The 12341-nt window shown below is 43.3% G+C and overlaps 1 protein-coding gene across 1 annotated transcript in view; it reads left to right on the top strand.

Annotated features, from left to right (window-relative positions):
• LOC126355333 (juvenile hormone epoxide hydrolase 1-like) overlaps positions 1 to 12341 on the top strand; it is a 61459-nt gene that overhangs the window by 25261 nt on the left and 23857 nt on the right. Inside the window, exons 4-5 of the mRNA XM_050005627.1 lie at positions 1212 to 1448; positions 6088 to 6274. Coding sequence (XP_049861584.1) covers positions 1212 to 1448; positions 6088 to 6274 — 424 coding nt within the window. The remainder of the gene's footprint in view (positions 1 to 1211; positions 1449 to 6087; positions 6275 to 12341) is intronic.

The raw sequence follows: 12341 nt of genomic DNA, 5'->3' as shown, positions 1-12341 counted from the left end.
GTGTCCCCTCGACGATCACCAGAGGTGTACGGCCAGTGTAGGAGATCGCTCCCCACACCATGATGCCGGGTGTTGGTCCTGTGTGCCTCGGTCGTATGCAGTCTGATTGTGGCGCTCACCTGCACGGCGCCAAACACACATACGACCATCATTGGCACCAAGGCAGAAGCGACTCTCATCGCTGAAGACGACACGTCTTCATTCGTCCCTCCATTGACGACTGTCGCGTCACCACTGGAGGCGGGCTGCACGATGTTGGGGCGTGATCGGAAGACGGCCTAACGGTGTGCGGGACCGTAGCCCAGCTTCATGGAGACGGTTGCGAATGGTCCTCGCCGATACCCCAGGAGCAACAGTGTCCCTAATCTGCTGGGAAGTGGAGGTGCGGTTCCCTACGGCACTGTGTAGGATCCTACGGTCTTGGCGTGCATCCGTGCGTCGCTGCGGTCCGGTCCCAGGTCGACGGGCACGTGCACCTTCCGCCAACCACTAGCGACAACATCGATGTACTGTGGAGACCTCACGCCCCACGTGTTGAGCAATTCGGCGGTACGTCCACCCTGCCTCCCGCATGCCCACTATACGCCCTCGCTCAAAGTCCGTCAACTGCACATACGGTTCACGTCCACGCTGTCGCGGCATGCTATCAGTGTTAGAGACTGCGATGGAGCTCCATATGCCACGGCAAACTGGCTGACACTGACGGCGGCGGTGCACAAATGCTGCGCAGCTAGCGCCATTCGACGGCCAACACCGCGGTTCCTGGTGTGTCCGCTGTGCCGTGCGTGTGATCATTGCTTGTACAGCCCTCTCGCAGTGTCCGGAGCAAGTATGGTGGGTCTGACACACCGGTGTCAATGTGTTCTTTTTTCCATTTCCAGGAGTGTATATTGCAGTAATTGTTGCTGATAGCCAGTAATACAGGATTTCTATTATCCTAATAATTACAGTATGTAAATTTCCTTTACCACTGTCAAGATATTTGCATTCATTTATTATTTGGCTTTCTTTCTTTGTTTTCTTTTTTTCTTTAATTTCACTTTCTTTACTGATTTGCTCTACTTTGATTGTTCACTTCTCTCGTTACCCTGTCCTTCAGTTTCTCCTCTGAATCTGAAAAGCATGTCCGTGCTTTGTCTGCTTCAAGAGTTGCTTTTTTGAAAACTTTTACTTTCATATTTTATTGCCCACTCATAAATCGTGGTGTCCCCAGGGATTGTACTGCAGACTACACCTGTTGGCCTGGCCGCCTACATCCTGGAGAAATTCTCCACCTGGACAGACCCATCCTGGAAGACTCTACCCGATGGAGGTCTGACGCAGAAATACGACCTGACGGACCTGCTGGATAACGTCATGATCTACTGGGTCACCAACTCAATTAACACCGCCGTAAGATTGTACTCTGAATTCTATGGGAAAGCGGCAAGAGTCGGCCGAAAGAGAGTGTCAGTATTGCTATTACCCTTTTGTGAAGCACCTTGAAGCAGAAAATCATTCGTCTATGTTGTGCCTGTACGTATCCAAACTCGAACCTACGATTTTCAAAATACAGGGTGACACAGAATAACGGGAATGTTTGAAATGAGTAGTGGCAGCCAGGGACAGGTGGCAGCACTGCGGGTTCGTGACAAATAGCGAGTAAACAGTCCGCCATTTCAGTAATCATGGACCAGTGGAACGGACAACACCTTGCGTTAGCCATACGAATGTTTTATGAAATATGATAGTTTGGTAGCGGCGTAGAGGTAGTTTCGACGTTTTTATAATTTAGGACGTCATGATGCCGTTCCGTCCACACACGCGATAAAATGTTGGGTTAATAACTTTGAAGAGACTGGGTTTGCCCTCAAGAAGAAACCAACAGGACAACCAATTCGTTAGCAAGCAGCTGTGGTTGGAATGTCGCCGGAGAGTGTTGGCAGAATTCTTCATCTTCATTTAAAATTTCATCCATAAAAGCAACTGAAGGACAACAATTACCAGTTACGATTAGGATTCTGTCAACAAATGATAAAATTAAACAATGACGATGAATTTATACACAAGTCGTGGATCTCAGATGAGACACATTTTCATCCCACAGGTTACGTGAATAAACAGAACTATCGTTACTGGGCAAACACAAATCCTAATGACGTTCATGAGCGCCCTTTACACGCTAGTAAACAGACAGTATGATGTGGTGTTTCATCACATGGGATTATCGGACCGTATTTTTTCGCAAATGGACAGAGAAACACAATAAATGTCAACGTCGATCGTTACACTGCCTTGAACAACTTTTCGAACGCTGAAGAAGCCGGGTTTCAACAGGACGGAGCGACATCGCACACTACACGGCAATCAATGGCATATGTGCGAGAATTGTTTGGCAACCGTGTGATCTCAAGATTCGGTAACATTCCCTGGCAGCTAGATCGCCAGATTTAAACCGTTTGTCATTTTTTCTTGTGGGAATACCTCAAGAGCAAAGTCTACACGACTCGACCAAGAATCCTGGATGAGTTAAAACAGAGAATTCTGGATTAAATCCACAGTATCCCAGCTGAGATGTTGCACCGATCAATGAGGAATCTCAACAGAAGATTTCACGAATGTATTCGTACAGGAGGACGCCATTTAAGAACGTAATTCCTAAAAAATGATAAATGTCATCAATGTTTCGTAAATGGCAAAGTTGTAAGGTTTCAATTACCATGAATGAAATTTCTTTCCTTCATGGCTTCTAGTTTTATTGGAATGTGGAAATGTTCCCGTTTTTCTGTGTCACCCTGTATTACTTGTCCACAAGGGCAGCTGTAAGCACACGAGTTTTGACAGAAAGCTGATCCCTTTTCCTAAGACCGTTTGAAAGTGTAGTTTGTGACAGAGAACAAAGGTACTTAACGGAATCTACGTTTGGTTCCGAATAGACTTCTCTACAAATGTTAGTTCTTGCCAATCCTGTTTCCGTAGCTAAAAAAGAGATGTATGTTCTGATTGTACAGGGGATAACATTCTTTTAGGGAAGCTGCAGTTTTGTGACACAGATTACGTCTCTCATACGTGTGTCAAGTTCTGCTTACGTAACAGGAAATGTAGAGTCCAATTAACGGGAAGCACAGCAGTAATAATGTAAAACTCAAAACTGAGGAATGTCAAGAATGGCTTTCTTCAGACACCTTTACTTGGCCCATTTCTGTTCTTTATCGTTACAGAACGGCTATTTTCAAGTGCAGATTACGCGCTCTCGCTAACTACGGAGCTATTTAGATTTCACACACTTCAGACACAATAATAGTAGAATTGGCTAATGATATGTTCAGCACAAAAAGATTGACTCTTGATCTTGCAGTCAAAGAATATGGAAGTTCAAATGATTAACAACTAGTAGTAACTCGTTAGATATTAATCATCACACATTAAATGAAACTCCGTCGATGAACACTGTGAAAGTCGGATAAAAATTTAGAAGGAAATGTACATACGAGCTGATCACAAGTTTTGTTAATCTTGAGTATCTCACTGTTCTGATATGCAGGCAAGTGTGCTATGTTGTTGTTGTGCCATTCTTTATTCCGAAGACTGGTTTAGAGCAGAACTCTATGCTGCTCTACCCTGTGCAAGACGCTTCATCTCCGAATAACTACTGCAGCCTACCTGCTTCTGAATCTACTTACTGTATTCATCTTGTAAGTAGGCTGTTTAGGTTTTCTTATTGGTAACGCCACATAGCGCTCTGTATGAAAAAACACTGGCTGTGCTGTGTGCAGTCAGTGTCTGGTTGGCATTGTTGTAATACTCGCCATTGTAGTGTTGGCCGGCTGGCTGTTAACAGCGCGTAGGGTTGGGCAGTTGGAGGTAAGCCGCCAGCAGTGGTGGACGTGGGGAGAGAGATGGCGGAGTTTTGAAATTTGTAAGAATTGGTGTCATGAACTGATATATATATTATGACTATTAAGGTAAATACATTGTTTGTTCTGTATTAAAATCTTTCATTTGCTAACTATGCCTATCAGCAGTTAGTGCCTTCAGTAGTTTGAATCTTTTATTTAGCTGGCAGTAGTGGTGCTCATTGTATTGCAGTAGCTTGAGTAACGAAGATTTTTGTGAGGTAAGTGATTTGTGAAACGTATAGGTTAATGTTAGTCAGGGCCATTCTTTCGTAGGGATTTTTGGAAGTCAGATTGCGTTGCGCTAAAAATATTGTGTGTCAGTTTAAGCACAGTCTTGTACAATTTTTCTAAGGGGCGTTTCAATCTTTTGGTCTCCCTCTACAATTTTCACCCCCCACCCCTCACACTTCCCTCCAATACTAAATTTCTTATACCTTTCTGTCTCAGAATGTGTCCTACCTACCGATCCCTTCTTTTAGTCAAGTTGTGCCACAAATTTCTCCCCAGATCTGATCAGTACCTCCTCATTAATTACGCTATCAATCCATCTAATCTTTAACATTCTTCTGTAGCACCATATTTCAAACTGTTGTCCGGCTATGTTTCACTCCCACACATGGATACATTCCAGACAGATATTTTCAGAAGACTTCCGAACACTTAATTCTATACTCGATGTTAGCAAATTTCTCTTCCTCAGAATAGCTTTCCTTATCATTGCCAGTATACATTTTATATCCCGTCGCTCTCTTTTTTGGTTTTAAGAACCAAACGAAGAACACTTCTGGCAGCACCGTCACTGGCGAATCGCTTGATTTTTCTCGCACAACGCCCTGATTGGCTCACTTAAGCGCTAATTAACACGTAAACGGTGGAATGTGTCAAATTCTTTTCTTAAGAATTGTTTCTCTGCAGGAAATTTGCAACACCCTTACAAGCTTTTCAGACTGCCTCTGACCACGCAGTATATGGGGAATCACACTCAGCTCTGAAACCTCACATATTTCCGAACAGGAACAAAGTGTGAAAAATGCAATTTGCCAGTAATGTACCTATGTGTAGAGCTCACACAATGGGCAGGGTTGCATAACCAATAAATATCAACGAACATCAATTTCAACACATATTTAGGTTTTTTAAATGCATATGGCTATTTTTTGCTACAGAAATGAAAACCAGAGGTACAGTTAAAGATGGCAGACAGTTTCACTGTTGTAAACCTCATACACTGTGAAATATTAGACTTTAAAGCTTGGAAACGGCGCCTCTGTTTCTGCGTAATGCGCAGAATGAAAAACGTGAAAAAGCCGCCATCCAAGCTTAAATATTTCCGAGCGTTATTAAGCATCAAAATTCTGTACTCGGTTGAGGCATTTGCCGCTATCTCAGCACCAATAACTTTTGTTAATTGGTATATTCCAATGTAAATTGTTTGAAAAAAGTAAAGCAATGTAAAAAAACAGCGTTGTAACCAATAGACCACTGGCTCGAATCTTGCCAGTCGGATTCTTCTTATTTACTTTTTTTTTAAATTCTATATTTAATAACGACTGTAACTCTAATTTAACAAATATAAATTCAGCTTTTTAACAGAAATAGCATCTTTTTAAAATTACTGTTTGTGCCAACATAGATTAAAATTTGATACAGACTCGCGAAATGCCTTTTTGTTAAATGAATACATCAGTAATACATTTGAGTCTCTAAAAGTAAAAGTAATGCATTTTCTATTTGATGTTTCTTAGTTTTTTGTACCAAATTTTAATTTACTTTCAATTTGCATGCAAGCAGTAATGAAAAATAATATTTTTATTAAAAATTATGATTCCTCTTTGTTAATTAACATTTCCATTTGTTAATAAACATTGAACTCAAATAACAAAGAATGTTGCTAATGAAATTCGAACCAAAGACCTTGGTGTTACAATTCCATTACTAATTATGAAATTTTAACAGAGCTCGGAAATCTTCTAATCCTGAAAGGCAGTTTTCTCGAGACTTTTTAGTACTGCTTCGTACTGCTGTATGAAATTGACACCGTACACTGACCTTGAAATTCCAAAGTATGAAGGAAATGAGAAATGGACATTGCTTAACTCCCCTTGTTAATACTGAAGCATTTCTATGTGCATCCTCTAATGATCATTTGCGGTGAGTGTATTAGTGTCCAATACTGGGTTGACAGCCTGTGTGTACTCTTGTGTTCCAGCATCGAGAAGTACCCGCCGACAGCCGTGGCACAGTTCGAGAACGACCTCTTCTTCACCGCCGAGTCGATGGCTCATGATGCCCACCCCAACCTGGTACGCTACAACGTCTTCAAGGGTGGACTTTTCGCGGCATTCGTGGAACCCAAAGTGCTGGCTGATGACGTGTGGGACTTCATCAAGTCAAGTGTGAGTGTGTGTGTGTGTGTATGTGTATGTATGGGTTAGCTGTGGCCGGAGTGTGGGAAACGTGCATTTACTACCCAGAAATAAATATCAGCCGATGTACACTATCTGATCATAAGTGTATGGACGTCTATTACATGACGATAAAATGGGGTGTGTCCAACTTTCGCTCTTATGACGGTAAACTCTGTTGGGGACACTTTCAATAAAGTGTCTGAATGTTTGCTGAGGACAGGCAGTCCATTAATCCTCAAGATCCGAAACCAGAGACGACAGTGATGTTGGACACTGCTGTCTGGAGCGAAGTAGACGTTCTAACTCACCCCAAAGGTGTTCCATTGGGTTAAGATTGGGACTCTGGGGAGGTTAGTCCATTTCGGTTATGTCGACGTCCACAAACCATTGCCTCACACCTGCTGTTTTATGATGGGGTCCATTGTAGTGCAGATAGAGACAATCGTCCTCTCGGAACTGCTCCGCTACTGTACACACTACACAGTGCTGTAAAATGCGCCCATATCCTCCCGCATTTAGCGTTTTCTTAAACACAGTAAGTGGATTACACCCTGACCTCAAAAAACAAGCCCACACCTTAACATCACATAGTCCATACTCCACTGTTAGCACTACATATGATACACAGTAATATTCCCCAGGCATTCTTCAAAGTCAAACCCAGTAATCTAACTGCCATAGGGTGAAGTGTGATTCACCATCCCTAAATACTCGCTTCCAATCTGCCACTGTCTGCTGGCGTTACTCTTAGCACCATCTTGTGTTGCTTATGGCTGACTGATGAAATGTGTGACTTGTGAGGAGCTGCTCGGCCATGATATGCAAAATTGTTAACTCTCTGTGCACAGTCATTGTACTAGATATACTGCTGATAGCACTTTGGACCTCTCAAGTTATTCCCTCTGGTGATTTCATGTCATTCAAAATGATCCGTGTCTGTCAGTAAAAGAGATCAATTAGGTCTTAGTTTAGCTGTGGTTGTTCCATCGCATTTGCACTTCGCAGTCACAAAACCAGCAGTCGAGATCGGCAGCTTTAGAAGAGTTGACATGTGCATGATGGTTTGTTACCCAACTGACATCGAATGACTGGTCCACATCCGAAGTCACACAGCCGTGCCGACTGACCCATTCTACTGTCACTGCTTCTCTACTTTCTTTCTGGTGGGTCCGCTTCTCGTGACATCTAGTAGTCAATTCTGCATTACGTAGGTGGTCTGGATACTTTTGATCAGATAGTGTACACCTTGGAAGGCGCCTGCTGTAAACTGTAAATTTAAATGTATTCATCGTAATAAAATATTTCCCTTTTTAAGTGGATTGTGTCTGACGCTTTTTACTTCGCTCCTACCCTTGTACATATTGCTGGCCATTGAAACTGCAGCACCAGGAAGGGCAACAAGCAACTAAATTTTTCTTAATGTGGGTGTTCAGCATAGTAGGAATAATGAGTAATTAAATTTATAGATGGTCTGGAGATGGAGGGTACGAAATATAGTACACAGAGACGGCCCCTCTGGCAGCAACAACAGCTCCAACCCAGCTCTGCATCGAGTTGAACTGAGATTGGATGACAGATACCGGTAAGTCTATGGATACTGTTTCAGCTCTGTCTCACAGTTCGTCAATTGTTGTGACTGCCGAGTGGAGAGGTACCAGCGTCTCGTAAACTCATGAACACATGTTTTCTTTGGATGGAAGATCTTGATAATGGTCTGGGTGGAGCAATGGTCAGATACTATCTGTGTTGAGGTAGGTCAGGACAGCATGGGCTACATGTGGTATCGATTTACCTTGTAGAAAGATAACGTTACAGAGGCCTCTGAAATGGGGAACAACCACTAACCTTACCACAACACATATGTGACCGCTGTGGTCCATATTACTGGCTATACGAACTATAGGTGATTTGTTGTGTACCCAGCGGCATCTCATACCACTGCACCAGGAGCAGGGGCCATGTGATGACAACGAATGCAGCCTGGAAATATTCGTTTCCCTCGGGATCAAATATAGATACCGTACACTAATCGTGACTCTGTATGAAGAACCAGGATTCATCTCAAAAGCCAATGTCATGCCACTCCTCAGTCTAGTGTCGCTACTGGGCCCATCACTGTTAGCTCACCTCTCTCTGCTGCTGTGTCAAGAGAAGCCGCAAAAGTAGTCACCTTACTGATGGCCAATGATTCTCCAGATGCTGTCGCACTGTCTGCATGGATACTTGTCTTGCTGCACACAAGTCCACTTCCTGGTTATAACGTCGATGTAAAACACTACATGACTGAGCAAATTGTATGGCTGTCCTCTCGTGCACTAGTTGCGCGGGGCCTGATAACCTACATGGTGCTGAGTATGGTCCTACTGAACCTATCGATTGTATATTCTCATGAACGCTGTGTGACCTCCGACAACACATGCAACAATATCGAGGAACGATAAACCGTCGTAAGGGCAGGCCGCGACTCTGCCGTTGGCAGTTTTTGGCATTTGGAGGTAGAAGTTTCTCCTTCTGCCAGCAGGCATATCACACTGTTCTCATAAACAACTCTAAGCATTCATGGTGGTGTCTGTTTGTTCTATATCGTGTCTCCCTACCACTTTCGCGCAACGACGCTCTGAGAATGTTTTTTAGGGAATTGACTAGTTTGAACCTGAGAACTGTTGCTGGTAAGGAGACGCCACACCACACATGACATGTAGAATTCAGAAGAGTTCAGTGAGACCAGCGATGATATAACCAAATACTAAATGATTTTAGCGTCAGCTCCACTGCACTCCCTGTAAAAGAATCTTAATACTAACTAAATTTAGTGGAAGGGGTTCAAGGCTTTCCTATTTTTAGTTAGTTGGTAAAATAACGTCGAGAAAGCAGTTAAGTTTACCATTGGAAATTTTATTCTACTCACAAAACATTGTTTATAAATTGCACTATTGATAAAAGGAAATGTTTTAATACAGGATGGTAAAAGTCAACTGCGTTCAACAAAAATGTGTATGAATATTCCCTTAATGGATTTCCAAGTTCTACAATGGATATCACATCTATAATCTAGGTTTAAATTAAGTTTCACAAAGGAGAAAACTATCAAAATGGTCTACAGTGAACCTCAATCATCTTTAATTACTTATCTAAATTGTCGCAAATTACAGTGGCTGATGTGGCTTTTCAATAACTATATAAAAGAAAAATCATCGCGTTTCAGATTTTTACTTCAAGTGGCAAATGTGAATACCATGAGCTTTAATTGACGATCGATACTAGTATTACCCCAAAAGGGGTGTAACAGATGGAACTCCTGCAGTTCCGAGTGAAGCCTTATGCTCTCAAAAATGCGGCATCGCGTGCGTTCATTACCTTATCGGTGTTTAGACAGCGTCAGGGCGGCGGCGGGCAGCACAGCTCCGCTCACCTCGCCATCTCGGAAACAACTCTCCTCTCCTCACTTTTCCTTACTACCATTTACCGAAGTTGGTTTAAAAAAACTATCTGGCTGTGTTTTCATCTGACCAATCAGGGACTCAATGTTAACCTTAAGCTCCGCCTACAAAAATTCTGTCTATCCAATGAGAAACGTTATACTTTTCGTGGTGGGGCAATGTTTTTAAAGTTTGCAACGTAACAGAGACGCGAAAAAGTCTCGCGCTAAAACTTGCAGCTGTTGTGGTCCTTTTAGCGTTATCATCAGATCTATACTGTTCTTCTGGAGGGCTCTATCTTTTAACATGGGCTGGGGGGTGGTCCTCACGTGACAGAGACGCGAAAAAGTCTCACGCCAAAACTTGCGGGTGGTGTGGCCCTTTTTGTGTTATCGTAAGATCTATACTGTTTTTCTGAAGGGCTCTAGCTTTTAACATGGGCTGGGGGGGTTCCTTGACGTATCAAAGGAGCGAAAAAGTCTCACGCTAAAACTTGCAGGTGGTGTGGTCTTAGCGGTTAGCTGGCAACGTGGGTGTCCGTCCATCCCTTATCGTAGGGCCTTCCAGCTTAACACGGTTCTGCTCTCGGCTTCTGTTCTCGTTTCTTCCCTCAGAACTGCGTCTGTCCCATGGTGGGAAGGTATGACATGCATTTAGGCATTCTTGTGTTAGTCTGTGGTATTCCATTTGCTCACTCGTTCCTCGTATTACTTTGGTTAATTTAATGTCACGATTTATTCGGTTCTATGTGACATACTGGATTTGCTTATCATGTCAGGGTTTTAATGGAAGGTGTTGGATTTGCCTGACACCTTACACAACCAACATTCAACTGCTATTTCGGAATGAGAAACTAATTGTAAAATCTTTCCTTACACACAGAATGAAGATGTCTAACATGTGCAGTTGTACTGAAATGCATATCATGTACATACTCAAGCATATAGTACACGTCATGCCAATTTGATGTTTGTTACATTCCATCTTCGTGATACTGCAATTTCAACTGACAATAGTGTGGATTGTCTGCTATGAGGGTTAACCGAAAAGTTGTTGGTAACCTCTTTGTTACAAGTCTTGTAACCTGAATATAATAACCCCAATACCAGGAAAAAAGCAGGTTGTTCACTACCATACGTTATTGGACAGTTCGCGTAACTGCCGTGCTGAGGCTTTGGATACTGTTTCCGCTACTGTCAGGGATTTTATTTGTTGGGAGAATTGGATGGCCTGCACTCAGTCTCGTGATGACAATTGAAGAGCTACTTCATTGTGAAGTTGCGGCTCCAAGGTCTGAAACCCGACAACCGCTGGGACAGTGGTCTGCTGCCCCCATGCTCCACCACACCGCACAGAACAAGGCCATATGGCAGAGATTGCCACGGAGGCCGGCCGGTATCGCGTGGTCCACTGGGACTGATCCCTATTCTAGTACATGTCTGATAAACGCTTTTTAAGTATGCAGGATAAACATAAAGTCTCTGTATCTTATTTGGATACGCAAAATAATGAAACATGTGCGATACTGGAATATATAATACTGCGTACATCATAATAGAGCCACAAATCGGTACATCTCAGTGTGAGGGCCCTCCAACTACAAGCAAAGCTCCCAGTGCTTGTTCACAGACCGAAACACTCTGTTCAACAAAGGTGGACAGTTTTGTATTCCGCCTTGAAGGCGGCGCGTGGGTGGGAGCAGGAGCAGGAAAAATACGTTGGTACTGCATGTAAGTAAAAGTGGTTTACTGGTGCAAAGAAACAAGTTAATACATGGTTACAAAACTTGCAACGAGGTGCGATGCTGAGACCCGTCGTATGTAGAGCAAATCTGAAACGAAGTGTCCCGGCAGTCTGCTCTTGATCAAATGGGGAGAATCTCTAGCGGAGCTCCTAGAGCTGCACAGCACCGGGTAGAGGGCGCTGTCGTCGGTGTCTCGTGGTAGTGCCAACCTAAGAACTTCTATACGCCGTGGCATCGTTACTATCGAATCCACACAGAGAATCGATCAGCTGAGTCTCTGATTCGTTGTTTCAATTCTGGAATGCTGTTAATCTTCGCCTGCTGCAGTCTGAACTTAGTAAACCCCATGGAACGAAGCCTGTGTAGGTCAGTCCTGGAGAGTGAGGGGTTGAAAGTCTTTGAGAACCATGTCCAACCCACCTACTGGGAAAAAACTGCAGCCAGGTAATTACCCTCAGCTGGAAAACGACTGAGTCCTTAATTCCATCTTGTACCGACTGTGGCTACACAAAAATTTCCAAGATATGTGCGCACTGCTATTGCTTCACAACTAACTTGTAGGACCCATAGATGGAAGTACTGGTCATCCCTAACCACACATTCACTTTGTCGGTGTCTTGTTGCCACTCTTGTAGCGTGTGTGTGGTAGTTCGTTTACACTGATTCTGCAATTGTTTATTAACATGCCCAAAGGTGTGGAATGCTGCCTCATCACAGAACACCACACTTACCAAGAGATTTTCATTTCCCACAGCCTGCAACAGGTCATAGTGCACAGCATGAGATATACTTATGCTTTGCTCTTTTAAAACGTCCTGGCAGATTAAAACCGTGTTTCATATCAGCGCACACTCCACTGCAATATGAAAATTCATTCTTTGCTCTTTTGTTT

Source organism: Schistocerca gregaria, chromosome 3 (genome assembly GCF_023897955.1).
Source record: "Schistocerca gregaria isolate iqSchGreg1 chromosome 3, iqSchGreg1.2, whole genome shotgun sequence".
Classification (NCBI taxonomy): Eukaryota; Metazoa; Arthropoda; class Insecta; order Orthoptera; family Acrididae; genus Schistocerca; species Schistocerca gregaria.
This window is presented reverse-complemented; position numbering and strand designations above follow the sequence as displayed.